The sequence below is a fragment of the Artemia franciscana genome, chromosome 15, assembly GCF_032884065.1.
Source record: "Artemia franciscana chromosome 15, ASM3288406v1, whole genome shotgun sequence".
Lineage (NCBI taxonomy): Eukaryota > Metazoa > Arthropoda > Branchiopoda > Anostraca > Artemiidae > Artemia > Artemia franciscana.
In genome coordinates, this window is record NC_088877.1 from 5,152,429 (window position 1) to 5,178,964 (window position 26,536).

The 26,536-nt window shown below is 33.8% G+C and overlaps 1 protein-coding gene across 2 annotated transcripts; it reads right to left on the reverse strand.

The window, feature by feature from the left end:
* Window positions 1-857: 857 nt before the first annotated feature.
* Window positions 858-25,598, reverse strand: LOC136035966 (uncharacterized protein C18orf19 homolog A-like). 2 transcript variants are annotated; one of them, XM_065717858.1, is made up of 4 exons: window positions 25,498-25,598; window positions 12,715-13,208; window positions 6,779-6,921; window positions 858-1,232 (listed from the first exon to the last, which is right to left on the reverse strand). In XM_065717858.1, exons 2-4 carry the CDS (start codon window positions 13,137-13,139, stop codon window positions 988-990), a joined length of 813 nt encoding a protein of 270 aa, XP_065573930.1. In that variant the 5' UTR covers window positions 13,140-13,208; window positions 25,498-25,598; the 3' UTR covers window positions 858-987. The 2 variants fall into 2 exon arrangements, with proteins under 2 accessions (XP_065573930.1, XP_065573931.1); XM_065717859.1 differs by lacking the exon at window positions 25,498-25,598 and adding an exon at window positions 17,383-17,517.
* Window positions 25,599-26,536: the final 938 nt, after the last annotated feature.

A 26,536-nucleotide genomic window follows, 5' to 3' on the forward strand; every position in this document is an offset into this window, starting at 1 on the left:
ATTATACGAAAATGTCACTAAAATCATCCAAACAAGAAGAAAAAGCTTGCAGCTATTGGATACTTGACAGGTCGATTCTTTAAAAATCCAGTTGTGCCAAATCTACAAAAATCTATCGAAAAATACGAAAAATATAATAATAATAATACAATATAAATAAATAATATTTATATTTTAACAAATAGTTTAATAAATAAATATTTAATATATTTAAATAAATATAAATAATAAAAAATATAATAAAATATAATAAAAAATATACGAAAAATAAAATAAAATTAGGAAACGAAACAACGGTGATCTTCCGCCAGTGAAAAAACAAACAAAAAAAAAGACAAAATAATTGTTGCAGGTTTGACTTCCACTAAGCCATCCTCAACGTTAAAATTAAGTAAAAACAATGAAAAGGAAGGAAAAATGGAATATATTAAACAAAATAAACGTTTGAAGTAAACTACACTGACACAAGTAATTTCCCTGTTCCGATATAATTTGCTTCAAAAGGTTACTATTTTTTTATATATACCTCTCCCCCCTTTTTTCACCACAGTTGGCTTAGCGAAGGTCTTTGGAAACATCTGCTTTGTTTCTTCTTTTTTATCGAACGTTATGTATAACTAGTGTGGTATTAGAATGACATGGCTAGTGTGGTCATTTGTGATGGCCTAAGAATTAGTTTATGAATGAATATGTGCACTTTCGAAGTCCCTTACTGTACATACTAAGATGCACTATCTTCGCCTTACTACTGCTCCATCTTCACCTTAGTTCATCTAACACTCGCTTAATGTATGCAGTGAGTTAAAAAAAAAAAATGCCATAGGTAAGCCCAATCCTATGTCTTCTTGAATGCTGAAAAGGTTAAAAAGTATATATTTTTTAGTGTTGATATCATTTCCTCAAAGTTTAATGAATTCAGATTTCAGTCAATTGCAATACAAATTTCGCTCCTATGTCGACTTCCAGATCTAGCTGTTAAAGACACTTTCAATGTTTCTGATTACTTTGATCATAAGGTTTACCATTACCACTTTCATATTTTGTTTTAGGTCGCCTTCTGATTTTCCTTCTAAGCTTTGATCGTTGAGCACGAATTCTTGCTTGTATCTCTTCTCGCTTCTTTCTTAAAGCAATTTTCTTTTCATCATACATTTCTTTGAACCGTTTGGCGCTAGGTACTGGTTTGATGTAGCCCAACCGCTTTAGATAGTTGATTGAAATAGTGGTGCCACCTGTAAGAAGAAGCGTCACTTTTTGATATGTATATATATATCCCTGTAAGCATTATAAATAATTGTTAAAAAATCTGTCAGTAATATTTATAAAACATTTACTAGTTTTTGGCGGTTTGGCGGGTTTTGAACCGTTTGGTTATGGGTACATGTTTGATGTAGCCCAATCGCTTTAGACAGTTGATTGAAACAGTGGTGCCACCTATAAGGAGAAGCGTCACTTTTTGATATGTATATATATATCCCTGAAAGATATGTATATATATATATCCCTGAAAGCATTATAAAAAATTGTCAAAAAATCTGTCAGTAATATTTATAAAACACTTACTGCTTTTTTCCTATCACTATTAATACTATCATATGTAGTTTTTTCCAGTTTCATTCTTAGGAAAAAGGGGCATCGATGCATTTTTCCTAAGGGGGAGGGTTAATTGAAAAAGAGTGCATTTTTAGACCGCTGTGTTTCAACTTTTCTCTTTAATAGGGATTCATTCAGTCCCATCTCGGAGAGGAACCCCCCCGTATCGTCAGTTAGTGCTTAGCACTAGTGGGAAAAAAGCACTGCAAAAAATGACTTGGATAGAGATACTAACTCACTCCAACACCAGGCTACCAGAGGTCAACGCAGCCGCACACGTTCCTCCTCCTGTGTGCATGAAACAACTTCCATTCAATTCAGTCCTCCAACTCAACCACCGCTTAACTCAACATCCATTCAAACCAACCCCAAATTAGCTGCAACCCATTCAATCAAAACCATGCAATTCAAACCCTGTTTGATGCAACCCTCATTAAACTTATCACCACATTACTAATTTTTAGTAAAACATTTTACTTAAGCACTTGTTTACAGAAACCCCAAGCCGACATTTGAATAGGATTTAAAGAATGCTGATTAGAAGCTCAAAATTTGCTTTTCGCTTTGCACTCAGTTTCTACCTTATATTACAATGCCCTAAACTTACGATTACACCAAGACTTCGGTAATATTACTGGGATTAAGCTTTAAATAAAATCAAACTTTTTAAGATTTTTGTACGAACTTCGTGTTGAGGTTTACCCACCCCGACCATAGAAATATTACTAATACTAATACTGAATACTCACTATAGCACCAAGCTGTTTGAGGAAAACATAGCAACTAACACTCCTCCTCTATGCCAATCTATTTGAAGACTCCCCCCTACATCCTCCCAAGAAGTTTTAATTCCCTTAAATTCTTCCTTACGACCTCCTCCAAACCAATTCAGGGACGACCTGCCTTTCTGGTTGGCCCTAGATAGTCGGCCGCGATGTTTGACAATTTAAAAGTAATTTTAAACAGTAAACTGTAAATAAAATGTGGTTTGATTCCTAGAAATATTACTGCCGATAATCTAGCGCAACAAAAGTGTAGGTTTTTGGATTTATGTGATTTCTGGTTTAAAATTATAATTTTTGTATATTAATCAAAGCATATATTAATGACCAAACTATGCGCTACAAAATAAAAAGATGAGTGGCTGAATAAAGAGTTCGTTCAACAAAATTATCCTACCACTTTAAAGGAAGAAGACGAAACAACAATTTTTAAGCACTGCTAGAATAGATAAATCATAAAGGGAGATTGGAAAATAGTTCTTCTGAAAATGTGGATGGTAATCCCTAACACGTTTAACTTAAAAACGGTCAATAATCACTAGCTTCCACTTAAGCTAGTGTACTAAAAGTGATGATTAAACTCGAAATTACAGAAAAGATCCTGGCTTAAAGTTTTGAAAAAAAAAAAAAAAAAAAAAAAAAAAAAAAAAAAAAAAATGAAGAAAAATTATAGAAGTTTGGGTCATTGACCGCAATCCATTTTCAAAGCTCTACTTAATCTAGTCTGCTGGGTGTGCTAATTAGTATGAGCTCTAGGCTACCGCACAAATCATGATTTTTCAAAAGTTAATTCCGTTTTCTACATTTTTGAGTTGTGTAGTGTCGAAGTGTTTCACCAACTTAACAATTTTACATTCATAGGGGTTCCCCGGAGAAACGCGAACATAAATGCAGCCCCGGAGTTAAAATATGCAAATAGCTTATACAAAACATAATAGTCTATGCAAAACAGGACCTTCCGAGGAGCAATTTAGTATAAAGGTGGTAATTTCTTAATAATGGTAATTTAAAAAGAATTCGGATAAATTATTTCAAATTTTGCAAATTTCTTCTGTATCTTCCACCTTGGACAAAAAACCGGACTCTTGTTAAAAAAATTTCGTTCCTGATATAACTTTAAAGTTGGAGATTCTTCACAGACAACTCTCCAGTACAGCTTCTGCGCGCCTATCCCCTCACCACCGTCTTATCCGTTTTTTTCGTTGACTTTGTGTGTGTATTTGTTTTTCTCTTTGTGTTCTTTGAATTTCATTTTTTGTGTGTTTATTAAATTTTTTGTATTAACGTAAAAAATTTCCATTGTCATTACTTTTCATTTTTTGTATGTTTCGCTTATTTTGTGTGTATTTAATTGTTTGTACTCCACATTTTAATACTTTTATAGTGTTGTTGTGGGTAAGAAATAAATTATTATTATTATTATTAGACCTTATTAAAATCAGATTATTACATGGATTTTCAACGTTTACTAATGAAGAGCCTAAAACGAACATCTTAGACTCCAACACACTATCCCCTCAAAGCAAAATATAATTTAACTCATTTTTTCATTATAACGTCAAACACTAAATACTGCTCATGCTTCTAGAAATCTTTAATTTATTTTATTATTCTTGTCACAATCAATGTAGTTTAAGGATATAATACATATGTCGGCTAGGGTTATAATGAAAGAAAGATTAAGATAGCTAGACGACATCTTGAAGATGTAGGATGATAGATTACTAAAGAATGCTCTTTATGGTATCAGCCTGGGACGAACAAAAAAAAAGTCGTCTCCATAAGGACAGATTTAAAGCAAAATGGAAGTTACTGGGGCGGGATACAGAGTGAAGCTTAGGATACATTGGGACGGAGGAGTAGCGTACGCAGATGTGCCGGCCTCAGGCGACTTGGTGCTGCAATAGATTTTCAGGTGTAGCGTAGGAGTGCCATCTTGCATTTTTAGTAATTTTTAATTTTAGTAATGAAAGAAAAAACCGACATTTTGCTTTTTTTATGCTAAATTTAAGCGTGCCTGGTTAAAAATTCAACTCCAAAAGAACTAAATAACTTAATAAAAGAACGCCAAAATTAGGAATCAATAGGCAAAACAATTAATTATTACACAGTAGAAACATATGGTTTTTATAATAATTTACTTCAAGCCTCTATACAAAACGGAATGCACTAAGAGCAGTACGGCAAAAAAAAAAAAAAAAAAAAAAAAAAAAAGAACAACGTAAGTCCTGATTTCAGGACCACTGACAAAATAATTACAAGTATTACATAATAATAGCGCAAGATTTTACAATAATAATAATAATGGACTTCAGCCGTCTGTAAAAAAAAGAATAACAAAATGAAAAATGAATGCAAAGACAAGTAAAAAGAAACAGAGGAGAACTAATGACAGGAAGGGGAATGATAAGAACACTGACAACAAAAATCCCACAGCTGCACAACTAAGAGGAAATTTCAGAGAGCTTCATGACGTTTACAAAACCAATCCACTAGCTGGTTTGTTTCGGAAGGAAAATGATATCCCCTATACCTTCTCAAAATGTAACGGTTCGGTTACAGATATAAATGTGTAGCTGTTTTGATAATGAATAAGAAAACACAAGTTTAATTCAGTCAGGCTGTTGACTGCTCATAACTTATACTCGATTTTTTTAAAAGTTGATGCTCTATAATACCTTTTATGATAATGTATGCCATTATGTACTGTAATTAAATATTGTGCAGATATTTCAAATTTATCAGGCTTGACTGCTCAGAATTGATGTACATCGGCCAGCCTTTATATTTGTTTCTTCTTATCTTATACCGTTATACCTTTTTCAATGTTTCTCTTTAGAAATTAGTAAATTATTTTTAAACAAGATGAACAACAATGATCAGATTAGCTTATATTTAGTGCATGGAAAAAGTTAAAGCAGGACAAGGAAGAAAACATGAGGGACAACAAAGTATTTTACTGTCTATTCAGGTTACCTAATGAAATTAGTTTTTTCGGAACTGAGATTGCAATTGTTTCACTGACTTTAATAAACGAGCCCTGACTCATAACGTAAGAAATTTAGCAAGCCTTATTCAGAAGCGACTATGGGACCATTGTTGGTGATATCCTGAAAAGAACTGAAAAAACAACAACAAAAAGAAACAAAAAAACGCGGCTGTCAGTGAAGGGACTTGAAGGTCGGTCCCAATGAGGTTGGAGCAGACCCTGCTATCTGCTTTGAAGCATCTGGAAATCATAAGAAAGCAACAACATGTCATCTATTTAATAGCGGGGGAGGGGACTAGAATCTAGGTTTAATAAGGTAGGGGTGAATGTGCTTTGTAGCAATTTGAATGACATTCTTATTCTGTTGTAGTGTTTTTAATATTTCCAGCAAATAAATAGATTTTTCTGTATGTTCTAAATGTTATTATAAATGAAAAAAAAAACTTTTCTTGTCACCTCTTTTGAATTTTTAGAGGGAATAATTACATTTTCTTTTAAGATCTGAAATGTCACCAGACACACCCTGACAGAAAGGGCTGTATCAAGGATTGGGGGGGGTACACGTTTTGAACCCCTACCCTCTTCAAAATATTTCTCAGACTCATAAATTGACCGTAAGGTTCCAGAAAAGACATTTTTCCTAAAAAAGAGAAATTATTTCACTATCTCATAAATTGGTCTAAAAATTTAAGGTAATTTTATATATTTGAGACAACCCTTCCAACCTCCGGATAAAATTCCTGGATACAGACCTGCTGAAAGAACTGAAACGGAGCGAGTCCTTTTTTATCTTCTTCTTTTTCTTTCAGTTGAAATATGACATAGACTTATAATTTTAGATATAAAATCAAATATTTAGATTTCATAGTAAAAAACACATTGATGAAGTTCTCGTGTAGCAACAGCGTCATCAAAAGAGTCCAGACTGTTAGGACTATGCCACCATTCCTATTGTAAGTGCGCTACAACACAAAGGTCTAAAACTTAGGGTAATGGCAATTGAAATAAAAAAAGACACAACAAGAGCGTTTTATACTAACATTAGGAAAATCGCCTGGAGAATTTGTCCTCCATTTTCCATCCTCCAGTATAAAAGTATAGCCCGGAACGTGTGCAATCGGGGAAGGGGGGTTTGATGTCTGCCCCTTACGGAATGCTTAAATTTCCAGAAATTAGGGGTAATTAATTTCATTTATAAAATAATTTGTTTCTTTTCGTTGAAACCCATCCAACCCTCCAAAAAATCCGTGCGAAGTGACAGGGCTTGGGGTCTAGCATAATTACCAGAACAAAGTCTACAGCTTTAAGAGTGTATCTTTCAAATACACTCAATGGAAAAAAAATTCCTTCACTTGCATTTCTAGTTCGAAAATTCCAGCTATTCCCTGACAGCAGTGGCAAGATAGAAACTTACCCAATGTAACCCCATACCGAAGGGGTGTTGCGACTTTATACATTGCATATGCAACAGCTGCGTGGCCAACAGATCCTTTTAGTGTAGTAATAAACCTCTCTGGGACATTCATCCATTCCAATAAAGGAACAATGTCAACACCACTGCAAATAAGGGAAGCCAAAGATCATTCGAAAGAATTAGTTGAAACTCAAGATAGGAAGCTAAGATTACACGTAAAAGATGGTAACGTGGAGGATATATATATTTATATATATATATATATATATATATATATATATATATATATATATATATATATATATATATATATATATATATATATATATATATATATCATGAAAAGAGAAATCACCAATGCAACAGCACAAACACATAAAAAAAAAAAAGAGAGAAAGAAGGAGAAAAGGAAGACTGTTTTCCTAAATTAGTGATTAATATAGACCAGCACTTGAATGAGGCCTTAACCCTACTCATCCATACAATCACATAGGTCAAACAGCATAGCCAAACACAATCAACCATAAAGAATAATCCATGGACAGGCAGTAATGTCGTCAATAAGTATAAGTGGTCATTTACCAAACAATAGAAAAAATAATAAAGACAAATAATTCAGAGGCAACAACCCAACACAAGGGCTCATCAGGAGAATACACTGGCCTATAGGGTTTCGCCACTTTAAATTCTCTACCCAGCCAAGTGTTGTGGCTACCACAGAATATCCATGGTATCCCCGTGTCAGGTATCACCCCCAAAATACATGCCTATGAAAAAAAACAGCAAATGTAAAACAACCAAGTAACACCAAAACAAATCACAAATATTAACTCATTGCAAAAAAAAATAAATTAATGAACTAAACAATTATAGAATTCATCTTTACCATGTGGCTATTTTATATATATATATATATATATATATATATATATATATATATATATATATATATATATATATATATATATATATATATATACCAGTTTTATAATATATATATGTTATACGTGGCCAGTTTTTTTATGGAATGTTATACGTGGCATTTTCTTGTGTGAATAGACAACATAGCTTAAAAGTTCTGCTACCACCTGAAAATGAACGAAGAACATGTAATGAAGTGTGGAAGGAAGCCCTGACAACTACCAACAAAACGTCTTATTGTTAGAGTGATATTTCTTTTTTTTAATTAAATAAATGGTTATTAACTATAATATATACTACATCATCGACATAGCAGGTCACAAGAACGATCTAAATACATCAGGACTTTAAGGAAGAATTCATATTTTTCCCAGGGGGGTTGTAACGAATCTGTGATGCCGTTCTGACATAAAAGAAGAGGCTCACGTCTGCGGTTAGAAGACAAGTGACGATGCGAATAAATATAAAAAAGCCTGCTGCGTGCCTGACCCGGCGGCTTATGAGAACCCATATATAAAAGGCGGCGAAGCCACCTGACTACCAGTACTATATATATAAAAACCATTCCTCCATACTAGATGATACAAAATTACAAATCTATATAATGAAATATATGAAAATGCCCTGCCGCGTGCCTGGACCCGTCGGCGAAGCCACCTGGCTCCCAGTACTATATATATAGAAACCCTTCCTCCATACTAGATGATACAAAGTTACAAATCTATATAATAAAATATACGAAAATGCCCATCTTCCTAATTTATAGATAAAGACTGTATTTTTGTAAATACAAAAATTGTTAAAAATTATTAATTATTTTAATAATAAATTTTAATAATAAATTTTAATAATAATAATTATTTTAATAATAAATTTTAATATTATTTTAATAATTATATTAATAATAGTTATTTTAATAACAAAAATTATTAATTATTTTATGTCTATAAAAAATTATTATTGATTATCAAGGTTTCTGTTTGCAAAAATTTGCTACGATAGGCATTAGACAATAGTAACAACTGAGGTGCCTCAGCCTAGATAATAACTTACAAGCAAACTTCAACCTAATGACACGGTGTTTCAAGGATTTGAGACCCCTTCTCCCAAGCAAAAAAATTGCAAAAGTTTGGCCATCAGCACATACAACAGCCATTAGTAAATAACAAGAAAACTTGAACCTAAGAACACACTGTTTCAAGGATATGAGACAATTTCCCTTCAACAACAAAAAAAAATTGACCAAACAAAATTTTGGTCAAACGAAAAACAAATTTGAGTCTAAGGGCATGATTTTTCAAGGTTTTGAGACCCCTTCAACCAGAAAAAAAAAAAAAAAAAAAAAAAAAAAAAAAAAAAAAAAAAAAAAAAAAAAAAAAAAAAAAAAAAAAACAACTAATAAGAACCAGAGGAAATATCATTTTAAGGATTGCCCAATAGTATCTGCAAAAGCTTTGCAATTAGCACTTACAATGCACATTAGACAATAATAACAACTAAGATGCATCGCCCTCAAATAAACAACTAACAAGCAAGTTCGAACCAGAGGACACGGTGTTTTAAGGATTTGAGACCCTTTCCCCCTGTAAAGGATATATGACAAGAGTCTTACCATTAGCACTTACATTAGCCATTGAACAATAATAATAACTGATATAATAATATACTGAATAATAATTAGCACTTACTATAGGCATTGGACAAAAATAAAAACGAGGTGCATTGACGTCAAATAAACAACTAACAAGCTTGTTTGAATCGGAGGACACAAGTGTTCTAAGGATTTGAGACCCTTTCCACCTGTAAAGAAGTCTGAAAATTTTAGATGACCATTTTGTTCAACGTAGTTGAAAGGTTCGGAAATTATTTACTTGAGCATGAGACCCCCCTCCCCGCAGCCCTCAGGGCAAAGGTTGTAAGTTATACATTGGGGGCATATAAGGTTTATATAGAAAAGGTTTTGGTATAAACTTCGGATGGGGCTCATTAGATTGGTAATCAGAAATTCTGGTCCCTCTTTTAAGATTCAGAGTGATCGGAGGATGGATACCCCGCCTCGTATTTTCCCAAAATGTATATGGTAGAAATTTTGAGATAGCCATTTGATGATATAGAAACTTCGGAAAAGGCTAATTCGATTGGAAACTGAAGGGACAAGTACCCCTTTTAATAGTCGAAAGTGATCGGAAGGCAACTAAACCCCCTCACATGCCCATTATTTTGCAAAACACATCCAATCAAAATTCTGAGATAGCCATTTTGTTCAGTGAAGTTCAAAGGTCCAGAAATTATGTCTTTGAGGATGACAAACCCCACCACAGCCCTAAGGGGAAGGATCGTAAGTTATGCCCTAGGGTAATATAAGGTTTTAATGGAAAGGGTGGTCGCATAAGCCTTGAAACGGATGGAGCTAATTTGACTGGAAATCCGGAGTTTTTGTGCCCTTTTTAGAGTCAAAAATGAATGGAGGGCAGTCAGCCCACCCCCTGACCTTTCATTCTGAAAATATATCCGATTGAACTTTTAGGAGATGTATTTTGTTCAGCCTTGTTGAAAGGTCCAGTAATTACGTCTTTGGGGACATCAACCTCCCCACAGTGCTCAGGACAAGAGCTGTAAGCTAGGTAATTCGTTCATTGTCTACACATAGTACATGTTATTAAGAAAGGCATGCATGTTTGAACTATACTTTCCAAGAAGACGAAGGGTATTCAGGTGAGCCTTTCAGAGAATGCTGAGGGGAAGTGTTGAATTAAATAAAAAACGATATGTCCAGAAGGATTGTCAAAAGGGTGTAACACATGAATAACTAAGTATATTAATTTGGAAAATTCAGGAAATGATAAGAGATATGATAAAAAAGGCAATAACTGCATGCTACCAATACTAGTACAACTACAACCACTACTACTAACAGACTAGTCTATTTACAGTATCGAGGGGAAAATCGAGCTAAATTAAAAGACCCTATATGCATCCAAACTGTCAAAATAGCGCATCTCAAGAATGAATTTGGGTATTAAGTTGGAACTTTTAGAGAATGCTTAAAGGGGAAGATCGTCTCACCAAAAGGCAATATGTGCACACTACCAATAATAATACTGTTACTGCTGCGTTTACTACAACTGCTACTGCCACTTCTATTGGTACTACTTGTAAGGCTAAGAGTGCTGAGAGGAAAAGTTGATAACATACAGGTTATCAAAAGGACATATCAGCAATGTCATAGCAGCAGCTAATTGCATTAATTTGAAACTTCTAGAACTTGATGAGGGATGTTTTACTGATTAAAAAGCTATATATTAATACTACTACTCGTAATATCAATACTAATAACGTGACTAACATTACAACTATGCCTATGACTATGAAGGTGAAATTTTCAAGGAATTTTGAGAAGGAAAGGTGAACTGAATCACAACACTCCATCTGTATGCAGGTTATCAAAAGGGTGTAACAGCAATATCTTAGGAGCAGTTTGGTATGTGAAGTAGAAATTAACAGGCCTTGTTGTGAGGGATGTTGAACTAACCAAGAGAAAATACTTTCATCCTAATGCTACTTCTTCTACTCATACTACTACTACTGTTACTATTATTACTACTTCTACTAATACTACTGCCACCAAAGGTTAGGCCACTACAATCAATTCTACTGCTAATACTATTTCTACTGCTAGTAAAGCTAAGGATATACTAAGTTGAAAAATCACAGCACGATGTCTGTATGCAGGTTGTCAAAAGGGCGTAACAGCAATATCTTAGGATCAGTTTGGTATGTGAAATTGAAATTAACAGGGCTTGTTGTGAGGGGTGTTAAACTAACCAAAAGAAGGTATTTTCATCCTAATGCTAGTGATTCTAATCATACTACTACTACTGTTACTATTATTACTACTGCTGCCACTAAAGCTTAGGCTACTACAATCAACTCCACTGCTAATACTACTTCTACTGCTATTAAAGCGAAGGATATTAAGGTGAAAAATTAGGGATACATAGAAACTGAATGGAACTAATTTGAAACACACTATGCCCACACACGTTGTCAAGCGGACGCATCAGAAATGCTTCAGAAACGGTTGATGGTATCAAGCTGAAACTTTCAGAGTTTGGTAAAGGGGATGTTGAAGAAACCAAAGGTCCTATGCGCATACTGCTACTAATGCTGCCACAGCTATTGCTACTTTGCAATCTCAGGGTATTAAGTTGAAGTTTTTAAAGGAATATTTAGGCGAATGTTGAATTAAATCATAAAAACTATGAGCATTTGGACTTTCAAAAAGGTGATAAAGCGATATTTCATGAACAAGTTATATTCTTAGGTTAGATCTTAAAGGGTGAGTTGTGGGGGATTTTGAATTAGCCAGAAGATACTGTGTGTAAACTTTTAATACTACCGCTACAGTTACTGTAACTAATAACGCTAAGGGCATTAAGGAGAAACGTTTAGGGAGAGTTAGGGGGAGTTCCAATTAGACAAAAAAACTGTTTGCATGTGGGTTTTGAAGAGGGCATATAAGCAAGGGCATATAAGCAGTAAAGTGCAAATAATGTTCTGGTCTTGAGAAGCATGGGGGTTATCAGTCAAACTAATGCTAATTTTTGCTAGATTTCAGTTTGACTCTGCTATTCATTGTAATTTCTGTTCATTTTTAGTTTTATTTGTTTATTGATAGTGATTTGTGGTAGTTTTACACTTGGAAGATTATTTGACTTTATGTCCACTCTTTTTTGGCTTAACAGAGCTCTTTAATTTTCGTTGAAAAACTTGTTTCGTGGAAAAAGTTTTTTAAATTAATAAAATAAATATATCAAGTTTGCAGCCTATACTACACGGATAAAAGCAAAGCATAGAGGCCATATTCTGATAACTTCGACAGTCAGCTATTAATTTGGAGTCAAACCAATTTTTAAAATAGAATAAACAGCAAAAACTAGCAAAAACCTGGGCTCAATATATTCTCTTTTTCTATCCATCTTCAGGCTTTTTAAATTTTTATGGGCTATACATACCATTTCGCTGCATAAAAGAAGCTTCCAAACCAGACAGCTGAAGTAACACCATGTACAGGTATCACAACATACCAATATTCTTTATACATTTTCTTAAATTTCTGAAATGTTGTTAACTTGGATTCGTCAACAATTTCACTAGACTTCTCTTTTGCAGCTTCTTTAAGGCCTTTCTGTGGATCAGTACTATAAAGACGCAGAAAACACTGTTGCCATGTAAAACCATATGAAACACAATTCTCTTTTCTATTTAAACGGCTAAAATATAAAGCACTTTGGAAATATTGCCTGGAATAACTATAGTTACATGATGCCAATGGTACTTCTCTTATCGAAGATAGTATTCTTGAAGTCTGTTTGCCTGCTGAAAAATTCCTTGCTTGTAAACAAAGCCTTATTAGGTTAGATTTGCAGCTATTGAACATATTTGTAGTCTAATACAGCAAACTTCACAATCAATTATACACTTTAATGTAATTCATGGTAGATGAACCCTATAAAAAAATAAAACAAAATTAGAACAACATTTCGTGAAAAATTAGTCAAATTAAGAATGTTTCCAGCAAACAAACAGTAATCAATGATCTCCCCCTTCAAGTTGATGATCGCCCACTGTCTGTAGAAGGGTTCACAATTCAAAGTAGGTTGTTTATATGAATTCTTCTGTTTATAGTCCCCCAAACACTACCCTAAAAAAAGTAACAGGAACAGGCCATAAAAGGCCCAAAATCCTTTATTAAACTACAAACTTGTTAGAATCATAAACAGGTATGGAAAAAGTTCCAAAGCTGTCAGTAGCAGAACTCCAAAAGCTTCCAGCATTTTAGCAGCACATCTTGTTATGCAATTAGCAGCACATCTTGTTATGCAACTAGCAGCTCATTTTAGCAGCACATCTTGTTATGCAATTAGCAGCTCATTTTAGCAGCATATCTTGTTATGCAATTAGCAGTTCATTTTAGCAGCACATCTTGTTATGCAATTAGCAGCTGATTTTAGCAGAACATCTAGTTATGCAATTAGCAGCTCATTTTAGCAGCACATCTTGTTATGCAATTAGCAGCTCATTTTAGCAGCACATCTTGTTATGCAATTAGCAGCTCATTTTAGCAGCACATCTTGTTACGCAATTAGCAGCTCATTTTAGCAGCACAACTTGTTTTTTGACAGCTTTTCTCTGAGCAAAAAGTATTCTCATATGTAAAGCTTGCAGGACAGTAACGAATTTAGCTTAGTATAGCTCGCAGTAAGAAATATCACTAGTTTTTTGAATTACAATTAATAATGTAAACTAAATCAGCGCCAAGCTATATACTAGCTGTAAATATCATACTCCACAATTTTGTATGTACCATTTTATCAAAAGTACTAAATCATATTTATTCTAATACTGCTAGTGAAGTATAGTATTCAAAATCTGGAGTATACTGTATAAAGCTTACTGCTGTTACTTTTTGGATAGAGTTGTACAATCCAATACCATTGGTATTACGAAATAATACACACCCAACTGAATGTTTGATAGCCATCGATTGCTATACTGTAACTATGAAAAGCACCATTTGAATTTCTGGGAGAACAACATTGATTGGTAGCATGGCAGTGGCTAGGTTAGGATACTAATCTTTCACATTCAAGCTTTCCCATTACTAGCTTTAAATTTATGTACAACTTGATAGCTACCAGTATTTACCCCCTCTCTTATGTGTAAATATACAGCCCAAATTGTACTTAGCTGAAAGAAACTAACAAAGAAGCTAGTTTGTTCTTGAGTTTTAGACAGCATAAACTTGAGCGAGTGGCATAGAATACACAAGTACCAAAATTCTAAAAAAACTGAAATATAATTCTAAAATTTGGAAAGTCTTATTTTCTTTTAGGGGGGTGTAAACGCTGGCCACCACTAAAAACATTTAATTTTGTTACTTTTTATCACCTTTTTACCATTTTATAAAAAGTACTATATCATATTTACTCTAATGCTGCTAGTGAAGTATAGCATTCAGAATATGAAGTTTACTGTATATTTTACTTTATGTCTACTTTTGCTGTTACCTTATGGATAGAGTTGTACAATCCCATGCCATTGCTATCACGAAAATAATGCACACCCAACTGAATGGTTGATACTAATTGATTGCTATACTATAACTATACAAAGCACCATTTTATTTTCTGATAGAACAACATTGATTGGTAGCCTGGCAGTGGCTGGGTTAGGACACTAATCTTTCACATTCCAGCTTTCCCATTACCTGCTTTGACTTTATGTACAACTTGATAGCTACCAGCCCTTTTAATATTCATTCTCTCTGACAAATAAACAGTTTTGAGCGAATATGGCTATTTGTCTGAGACTTGGACAATTATTCACTTTCAGTTGAAAAGAAGTGAAGTAAGTAAAAACCTAACCAAAAAAAAAAACAGGAGAAACAAAAAGGATAACCATGGCTTAAAATAAAATTTTCAAATGCAGGCTTATCTTAGTTCTGACAAGATTTTTTGGCAGAAACTCAATTTCAGCTGGGGAGGGGGGGGGGGCAAACTGGAGTCTGTAGGGGGCAGTTGCCCTCTTCAGTTAAGCTGGATTAGGCTAAATTACCTTTTCTTAATTTCTCAATGAGATTTCCTTGATAAAATTTTTCAGACTGAAAAAACTCACCGTGTCTGTCTGCTTTGCTAATGTCACTTTTTGAAATCACTCACAATCCAAACTTATCATTTGTAGTAAATTTTTCAATTTTGAATTGGTTACAGTTCACACATATCTGACCTTAGGCAACCAGAAGTGATTGATTGTGAAAAAGATGCCAGTGTTCTCTTTAACTATTATCTTTATTGTAACGAATAAAATGAGGATAAATACAATCAATTATAGATGAAAGAGTACAAACCAGTAAAGAATCCCAAAGACGTTTATAGGATTTCCGTGGGGTGGATTTTCCAAGGGGAAATAATTTTGAAGGAGTTTTTGCAAAAGGAAATTTTTCTTGAGTTTCCCTTCTTCTAAGGTCGTAGCAACATGCAGTCCAGCAATATAGTTTGTATGTATCCAATTGGCAAGAAAACTTTAAAAAGTTTTTAGACTACACTCTTGAGACATCCCCCTCCACCCAAAAGGCCTCTTAATACTTTTCACACCGGGTAGAATTAGAGGCCCTTTAACTCAAGTTAGTTAGAGGGGTGAGAGACCCCTCAAAAATGGTGGCTTCAATATCGATATTTGGTCTATATATATATATATATATATATATATATATATATATATATATATATATATATATATATATATATATATATATATATATATATATATATATATATATATATATATGTCGGTATCAAATATGGCCCAACACTACAAAAATTATGCTTTTAGGGTAGGTAGGTAGTGTAAAGCCTGTAGGTAGGCAGTGTAAATGGTCGTAATTTAATCTAAGTTCGGTGAGGATCAAAGTTCTGATAAATCTGTTTAAAATAAAACATGTTAAAAATATTGATACAAAAAATAGTAAGTTTTAAAAGCCACCCTGCCATAAAAAGTAAAAAAGCTGTTCATCCATCAAGTAAAAAACATGATATTTAATATTTTCTGCATATTTTTAGCCTTTGCACTTCTGACCACTATAGCAAATGAAGCTTTCTATTCAAAAAAAAAAAAAAAAAAAAAAAAAAATCTTGAACCTTCTTTTGGATTTATGCGTTCTTTGTGAATATTTGCATCAGGTTGGGAGCTTCAGTTACCTTGGTAGTATTATTAGTACAGATGATGGGAGCAGTGAAGATGTTAAAAGTAGAATAGCTAAGGCTCAGGGTGTTTTTTCACAGTTAAAAAAAGTTTGGAAGAATAGAAAGATAAGTCTACAAACCAAGATTAGAATATTGGAAGCTACAGTGATGACAGTGGTCAAATATGGCTCTGAAGCATGGGCACTCCGAAAAGCAGATGAAAATTTACTAGATGTTTTACAGACAAATTGCCTACGGATTGTTCTGGGTACCCGGCTGACTGACCGTATTTCAAACAGTAGGTTGTACGAAAAGTGTGGTTCAATCCCGCTTTCTGGGGCTATAATGAAAGAAAGGTTGAGATGGCTAGACCACGTTCTACGGATGAAGGATGACAGATTACCGAAGATTGTCCTTTATGGCCAACCGTCTGGGGCTACACGGAAAGCAGGTAGTCCTTGTCTGGGTTGGGAGGATGTCATAAATAAAGATTTAAAGGAAATGGGAACTTCCTGGGAGGGTGTAAAGAGGGAGGCTTTAAATAGATTAGGTTGGAGGAGGAGCGTGCGTAGCTGTGTTGGCCTCAGGCGGCTTGGTGCTGCAGTGAGTTATTAGTAGTAGTTAGTAGTAGATAGGTCAAACTAATTAGCCTGCTGCCTAATTGCATGGCATTGCTCAGTAATTGTGATGGTAATAAAGAGTAGGAAATAAGGATTAAGATACAATTGTAAATGTGTAAAAGATTAAAACATTAAATAATATATTAGTTAGGGGTGTAACATGAAACAAAGAGATAGAAATACTTAGAAAACTTTTAAACCAAGGGTTTTAGGTATAGACAATAAAACATTAACTAAACACTATTTATTTAAAAAAAATGGTTCTTGAATCAAACCCAAAAAATGCCACAAACTCATGATGTATTCTCTTATTATTTACCTCTCCTCTGGCAGCTTCTGAGACGTGCCACCTTCACTGGTTTGCTATTAGCATTTCTTCATCCCATGGGATGATGAATTCCCACATTCGGCCATAATACCATGACATGCAGCATGCAGCACCAACGTGTCCAAAAGTAGGATATGCTTTTAACAGCTGTGTAAACAGCTACGGGGTTAAAAGGAAAAAGGAAAGGTTAAAGGGAAGCTCAAAACCCAAAAATTGATTAATTCTGGCAATCTTTCCCTGTCAGATAAGTAGGTGAACTAAAATTCTATTTTTCCTTTAAATTCTATTCAAAATGAAATGCTTAAAAGTAAAACAGTGGAGAAAAGAAAGAGAGGCATCTACAATCCAGAAGAAAAGAAAACATCAGTTCTTTCTGGCTAAATTAAAAAAAGAGTCAGTAAGATTCTCTGGAAGTGTCATGGGTATTCCTAGAGGAACTATGCAATACTAAATGAAAAAAACATGTGTAAAGGTACTGGATAACTGGAAATACAAAGGTGGTGGAAACAGAGGAAGAAATGCAGGTAAAGATTGGTACCGTGGTTTTATGAATCACCTTAAAACTCTATCAATAAGAACATCAGAGAGTACAAGCTTATGATAGGCAACTGCTTTCAACAGTAACAGGGTAGGAACTTTCTTTGAAAACCCGGAGCAAAGCCTAGATAAACAAATGTTCAGACCACAAGACATTTGGAATGTAAGGTCAGAAGTAAGTAGAGAGGGTCACAACAGCAGAAAGAAGTCAGTTGACCATGGTTTGTGCTGGTGTTAATGCATTGAGAACACAGTCCCACCTCTATTTATTTTTTTCCTGGAAAACAGTGTCCAGAGATATTAGTAAAGGGAGATTTAGTAGGAACAATCAAGATTGACTCAGAAAATACTTCTAGCTGAATGACTACCTTTCATTCTTTGCTTGCAGCATTTTATTAATCAAGTCAAACCCTCCAAACAGTCACCTGTACTTCTAAGAGTAGACAACCAGATAAGCTGATACACCATTGAGTTGCTTGGGTCTAGCTAAAAAATAATGTGCTGTACTTTTAACTGTTGCTACACACAAACTACAGCCTCTAGAAAAGATAGTCATCAGGCCTCTTAAAGCCTACTACAACCAGAAAGCCACAAGTTTTATGACTGCCCATAAATGTAAAACTATATCAGTGTATAACATTGCTGAGCTGCTGGGAAAAACATATCCAAAGGCTTTCCCTCTTGATAATATAATACGTAAATTCAGAGCACATGAGGTCTACCCCATCAAAAGAGATGTCTTCTAGGATTATGACTTCCTCTCGTCACAAGTCTCAGACGAAATGCCTACCACATCTAGTGAAGCACTTACCAGGGAAGTTTCTATGCTCAACACAAGTGTTCTGTGACATTTAGACTCCTTCTTTAGTATAGACCCCAAAATGGACACAGCACATATTCTGTCTCTAAATGAGAAACAAAGGTCAGCAGATGATTCATCGAAAAAAAATTGTTCAGGCAAACCCCTTTGAGCCAAAAGGTTGAAGTGCAAACTGACACCCCTGTGAGATAACACATTACTGCTGGGATAAAAGCTGTATCTGCCCAGAAAGCCCTAGTCACAGAAAGGAAAAAAGTCACAGAAGTGAAAATGCTAAAAAGCAAAAGGCGTATTTCTTGTAACAAGAGTTGCAGTTGGAGTGATGATTCTGACACAGATGAACCTGCATACAGCAACTCTTCAGACTTGAGTATGGATCTTGAAAACAAGCCCACTACAAGCAACTTCCAATTTGACAACAAGAAAGTCAATGCTGGTGATTACATTCTGGTTGAGCTGAAGAACAAGAAAGGAAATCCTGCTCACCTCATTATTAAAAAGTAGTGACTGAAGAACTTAAGCTCCTCTTTCTGAAAGAGACTGGCATAAGAGACGTTGCACTAACTGACAAAATGGATAGTGTCTTTAAGACAGAAGTTGAAATGAAACTACAATCACTGACAGGTCAAACATCCAGGTAACTGGAATGGCTTACTCTATTTGTTGATCAGTCAATTTATAAGTTGAAATTAACACACTTTAGTTGTTTTTTAACATTACTGAAATTGATTTTATGATTTCTTACATTGACCATATTCCTTCATAATTTTATAACCAAAAACAGGTCGTAATGTTTTCAAGGCAATTTTTCCTTTCTTTTTTCACATGGCCAAACATAGGCCAGAGACAGCCAAACCAGTACCATGGTGGCCCAGGTTAAGCACTTTTGAACACTTGCACAAAGAGGTTTCCAGTTGGAAAACCTCCTAAATTGGTTTCCTGTGGAGTATTTCTAATTGTCTTCTTTGAGGATGGTACTGAATGAGTTACCTTTGAGTTGACATTCTCTGGAACTTCTTATCATTGAACTGATTCCTGAAGAATTACAAGTCAAAACCAGCTGATTGTGGCTAGTCTCCTATCTATATATTGAATTAAAAATTGATATAGAATATTGAAAATATCAATGTGGGATACAATATTTTGAGCTTTCTGTTTATTTCCAGCTATTTGAACCATCTACCAGTGAATATCTAATAGAAAAATTCCAACATATGAAAAGTTCTTGTTAATATCAAGTGTAAATGTGAAATTCAACAGGGAGCTGTTCCCCCTGCCCCCCTTCTCTACACCCATGTATCTTTCCACTTTTTTAAGATTAATATATATTATGCTTTAATGACAGAATTCACAATATTATAAGAAAAAGTCTATTTTCCTTTTTCTACTCCTGCCATATCTACTGCATGATTGATGTCTACCTCAATATTTTGGTGAATGTTTACAATGGCCAGTCCAGTCAGTCTAGAGTCCTATCACTTTAGAGTTCTTTGTTAGAGTTCTCCTCTTCTATTCATCCAAAAATATTCAAAATAAAGACCAAAATCATCAGAAAAATATGAACTCTAACAAAGATGCATGTAGGGATGCACTTCAAAATCAGTGTATGAGTTGCAATACTCCTTAAAAAAAACTAATAATTATATGTTTGTTATTTTTGAATTTGATAGGTATAGATTGGTGATTTAATTTCTTGGGGTTTCAAGCTGTGGTAGATTTTTAATAAAAAAATTTTCAAATCTTGAAATTCTCAGATTTCAATTCAAATGTTTAAATCTCAATGTGTCTGTTGACCAAAAAAAAAATAGAAATTTGAAATTTGGCTCCAAATTAGGATTAAGTGAGAGAATTATCCTGAAAAAAATTTTGATTATAGACAACTAATCATTGAAATACAATGGGATGGCATGTACCAAAATAAGTATAAAAATACACATCAGTATATATAACAGTACTAGCATGTTGGGGTGGCGCTTCGCGCCACCCCGACACCTAGTTGGTGTGGGCGCTTCGCCCCCCCCCAAGCCCCCTCGCTCGCGTAAGTCGTTACGCGACATATTAGTTACGCGCCATTGTAGTTGTGTCCCTGTGTCCCACCTGTGAATATAGATAAGGTGAGAAATTCTGAAGTGATATTGTAGTTGCATTCCATTTCTGTGGTTAACTCAAGTAGTGTGAATTTCCAGTTTTTTCAACATTTCATTAGTAATTTTTTGGGGAAAATTGGTGTCATTTCACTGATTAAAACTGAGAATTCAGAGACCCATCTATACTGATTAGATAAAAAAAAAAAAAAAAAAAAATTATTTTCCTTCTTTTATAAACAATTTTTTTAAGGCTATTTTTTTTAAGTGATTACTCCAGCCTTTGAAGGAGTATTTTACTCTTATACTTAATTTTAAGTGTATACTTACATGATCCTTTATTAGAGTTTAGATAATTCTAAAGAGTTTGGCCTTTATCTTAATGTTTAAGGATGAAGAGAGGTGGTGATATGTCATATAATGAGGAGCTTTAATTAAATGAAAATAGGTAGTAAAGCAGCCACTGTTTGCAAACCAAAATCCAAAACGAAAATTAATAATATTTTTCCACTTCTTATGCTTTACTTTCTATTATACAAATACCCCCAAAAACAACAATGTTGTAAAAACCATCCATAATTTCTTATATATTTATAGGCTTCTAATATATTTTTTATATATCATGATTTCTTTTATATGCCATAATTTCTCCATACAAGGGAGGTTCTCCAGAGTACGCAGGAATTTATCTCGGAGGGGGGCCCAAAACCTTCAAAACAGCAGATATAAAGTAGCACTTTTTTATAGTAACTAAATAAATGCAAAAAGTATGTATAACAGAAAATACAGATTAACTTTAATCAGTAGTATTGTAGCAGATGGGGGAAGGAGCCTGAGGCCTCAAAAGTAATTTTTAGACTCAGGTTATGTTCATAGCGATTTAGAACCAGTGATTAATCTATTATATCCCACTGAAAGGGAAATTTTAGGGTTAATAGTGCAATATGGGTGCTGTGGGGGTAGTTCTTCTATTGCAAAAACGTCGATTTTAATGAAAAATGATAGTTTCCAAAATTGATCCATTAAAAGCTGTACTTTATCCTGAAAACGCCATAATATAAAGGATAATTCTATTTTGCTGTGGAAAGCAAACTCTTTTACAAAACAAAATAACAGTACAATCACTAATTACTTCAAAGAGGGTAAAAAGTTAGACAGAAAATGGGTTAATAATTGGGCAGTGACTTGATCAGATAATTACATGCTGTAAAATCCCAAACAAAAGCTTCAGACATGTATCTAGATTCTTAAAAAATGTCCTACTTTTGCCAGATGTCCCAAGAAACCATGGGGAAATTAAATATTTCGAAAAATTTTGGAAAAAGATGTACTCTCTGCATACATGCCAGCTCCAGACAATCAGATCTAATTTAGGATATAAGTAAATTTTGAATAAATGCTTTTATTAGCTTGTTACAAAACAATTCTTAAAAGGATTTTAATATTTTTATTCTATCAATTAGCTTGCCAACTATGCAAGAAGAAAGCTAGTTTGAAATATCTGCTTTATCAAAGATATCAAAACCATACTGCTACATAGTTTACATATGCTTGTTTTTGTGTACTCCATCTGCTTTTGGTTTGTTTGACAATAAAATAATTCATTCATTCATTTACTAATTGGAAGAATGATCATAGAGCAATAATTCTGTAAAAAAGGAGTCATTTGTGAACTGAAGTTATCAACTTCAGCAACATATCAGTTGTTTCCATCTGCTTTTGGTTTGTTTGACAATAAAATAATTCATTCATTCATTTACTAATTGGAAGAATGATCATACAGCAATAATTCTGCAAAAAAAGGAGTCATTTGTGAACTGAAGTTATCAATTTCAGCAACATATCAGTTGTTTTTCTTTGTACTCAGCTCAGAGAGTGCCCTTCCATGTTGAAGATACCTCTAACTTACAAAAGAATCTCCAAAGCAAGTGAAAGAAGATTTTTCATGCTGGGAAGTGGAGTTCTAAAACTTTACCTCTGCTAAAAAGTCCTTTTACATTGACTAACTTAAAACCTAAATTTTACTAAGCCAGATAGAAGTTTGAAAAATTTTCAGCTACTATTTTTATGTTTATGTCTAGTAGAAGACACCAAGTTTCAGCACCAGTCTCTTAAATGGGTGATTGAGATCTGTTCTCCATGGATGGTTCATGTATATTATAAGCATTTTTTCCTGTCTTGTGATAGCAATAATAAATCATAAGTAGATAATTTTTATAATAGCTATAGCTCTACAAGAGACTGGTGAGACCAAGATTATATTTTGGAATGTATGTTGCTATATTGATTAATAAAATACAAAGGATGGCCTCAAATATGTATTAAGACAGACAAGAAAATACATAAATTCACTCAAAACAAAGAGTATGCATGCTAACTGCAGAGCCTCAAGCTGCCAAATCTGACATAGGCTACAGCCAATGAAAGGGTGACATGATGATGACATATGAGTTGCTCAATTCTGACAATAAAGACTTTTTCCAGCTTGTCCAGTCATTAAAAACCCAAGGCTATTGAGAAAAACTGTTCCAAAAACATACAAAAACAAGGAAAAGATACCATTCCCTTTTTAACTGCATCATGAGCCTTGAAACCAGTCCAAGCAAGACAAGTTCACCAACCATTGACAGCTTCCAAAGCCAATCTTGGTAATGAGTGGATGACTAAACCATGACTCACAACGGATAGAGTAGATGCCCTCCATCTTTATTATCACTGACTTGAGTACAATAGACTTTTTTATATCACTAGCAAGTGTGATTTAAGGAAGTTTAAATTGAGGTAAAATTTTGGATGGGTAATTTTTCATCTTTTGATCAATAGACTATCATATTTTAGCAGCTGAAACTGTTTGATGTTTATCAATGTAATGAAAAGAAAAATACTCATGGCTTAAAAGGAAATTGTTCATTGGGCAAAATCCTAGGTAAATTTTTGACTTACAAATATAGTGAACATATCAATCAATACCTTTTTTCTATGTTCTTTACAAACATAATAATTACTTCTATTGCAAATTCAAAATTAAGCATTTTTTGACCTAACCTAACAAATTCAGCCTAACCTAGCTATAAATAATTTTGGCATTCAGAAAACATAGCATATTATTTTGTTAAAATGACCAGAAATGCACGCTTTAATTGAAAATTCAGCATCAAGAAGAAAAAAACAGCATAATTGTAAAATTTATTTATCCAACTTAGTTGTGGAAAATCAGTGCTTGTGGATTATATAACATTAAGAAAATTGATTTATAAAGAAACAGTAAGTTTAAGACCAATGTTTTAAACCTTTTTCATACCCAAATATTTTGTTCATTTCCAAGACATCAAAAAATGCTTAAATTTGAATTTGCAATAGAAGCAATTTTTATATTTGTGAAGAACATAAAAAAAAGCATCAAGTGGTATGTTCACTTTATTTGTAAGACAAAAATATGAACAAAAGAAAATTTACCAAATCCTAAATAATAGGTTTTTCATTATCTTGGAAATTGTTAAGTAAAAGGAACTCTCAGGAATAGATTCTAAATACTAAACTGTATATATAAAGGTGACAATGACAAATTCTGTCCAAATCTTTAATAATCAAGCAGAATCATGTCATCAGGCACCTCTGTACCAAGCAGCATAGGGATGAAGCTGTCCAATTCCAAAAGAACAGTGTGGATAGATCTTCCAGATCCAAAACTATGCAGCAAGCTTGGCAAGAGACTATTTGCTTTAAGATACTGAGTAACTGCAATATATCATACTTATATGTTGATAGTTTTCAATAAAATTCATTCTGCTCTCCCTAAATAATGAAGTGATATAAGTAGTTCTCAGTCCAGTGGTGGTCTGAAACATTAGTAATAAGTTAGACAGTAAGGGAAGTGGTGGAGATGAGACTACTTGGCATTCATACAGGATACAAGAATGAATGCATGAGATCAGAAAATTGTTAGTTTTAATGGATATAAGTTCCTTTAGAACCACATTTACATTAATTACAACTGATTCTACCTCAAGCAGCACATCATATACAGGAGGAGAAAAAAGGTTGATTCCTCCTGAAATCAGAGGAAAAAATGTTGGCTGAGAAATCCAACTTCCAGCTCAGTAACAAATGACTATTGTGTAGGATGTTGTGTAGCCTATTGAACATCTGTAGTAACACATTGAAAGACATAATGCCAGTAAGTTTCTGGGTTATCTTTAACATCCTCAACCAGTTTTCCCTCAAACTTAATCTCTAATTTCTTGATTAGGCCATTTGCCTGGTTACAAATAGTTTTGAAGATTTGATAATTTCTAGGATTTTCTCTTTCTATAGCCTAGTTTTCTATGCTCAATTTTTTCTTTTAATTAGTTGACTAATTTCAGCTGAAAAAACTGTTTGAGTGTTAGCTTGTTTTGCACGAAAGCTTTGATTGAAGATTCTTCAGCATGTACATTTCACCTTTCATTGTTTGAGCAACTCTTATCAATGTTATTAGTAAAAAGTAGATTTCAACTGACTTTGGCAAATTTTTCAGAGACTATTTTGTAATCAATATCATTTTGTCCTTTTTCATAGCCTGAAAATGAATTAATACATGAGAAATACGAAGGAATGAATAGCAAATAGTTTGAATTTTCATATGTAACACGAAGAGCAGTTAAAGAAGAGAGCCTCTGGACTTACTCATGGTACTAAAGCATGGTTTGGATGAATTCAAAAAAGTTCGCCTTATCTCAGAGTTGCATTTGCCCGAAATTAATCTGGCTTACTCAAGTATCTAAAAAGTGCTACTACGACATATAAAATACTACCTCCCAAAATATTGCCATGTGCGCTTCGTGCGAAAAATCTTAAGAATCACTTCTTATTTGAGTACCCTAGGCTCTTGTCTTCTAATGTTTTCTCTTCGGCTAGTTCTTCCGAACTGACTTCTGATATGACAGTAAATAGCTACTTATATGGGATACAATTACATACACAAGTGTCTCAGTTCAGTTCCTTTTATTATTGCAACAAATATATACAATTGCACTATTTCAATGGTCTCCATAAGGCTTCATGGCTTGTAGTATTGAGGGTAAATAACACTAAACTTAAAACAAATAAACAAAAGAATTCACTTCATTAAGTTGATATAATAATATAAACAACTCGTTTCTGGATGTTCATTTTGAACGGCCCATGAGTGCTTAGTGTGATAATACTCTGTTCGGGCTATCCATTTTCTAGAAAAATTCAGACAGAAAACTTGAAGTAGTAAAAAACATCGAGACGTGTGACCATTACTGTTTTCTTTTCCAACAAAAATTTGACCTATGCTATGATACCATCCATCCCTATTTCTATAGATCTTGGTGTTAAAATCCCCTAAAAAACACCACCAGATTTGAACCTGGGACCCTGTCTATTTGTTCCTGTAACTATAAGCAAAATTCGGCCGGATCACTACCATCCCTGTCAGTTAGTTGCACGGACTTAATAACTGATACCCTGCAGTCTTCAGTCATGAAATCTGCAACTAGTATTCTATTATTAATAGTTTTCGAGATAAGATAAGATAATATTTATTTCAACAAAGCGACTATCACAAGCCCAAAAGGGCCGAATTCGCACTTCAGCGTCAGTACAACATCATAAATTGCAATCAATAAAAAGTCAAACGATAAAAACTCGTAAAGTTAAAACAGGGAAAACAAATTTAAACAAAAATGTAGCTAGCAAG

Coding starts and splice junctions, on each gene's coding strand:
- LOC136035966 (XM_065717858.1), bottom strand. CDS start 13,139: ATGTTCAATAGCTGCAAATCTAACCTAATAAGGCTTTGTTTACAAGCA. Junction 6,922..12,714: donor TTCTTTTATGCAGCGAAATG/GTATGTATAGCC, acceptor CCTTATTTGCAG/TGGTGTTGACATTGTTCCTT. Junction 1,233..6,778: donor TCGGTATGGGGTTACATTGG/GTAAGTTTCTAT, acceptor TTCTTCTTACAG/GTGGCACCACTATTTCAATC.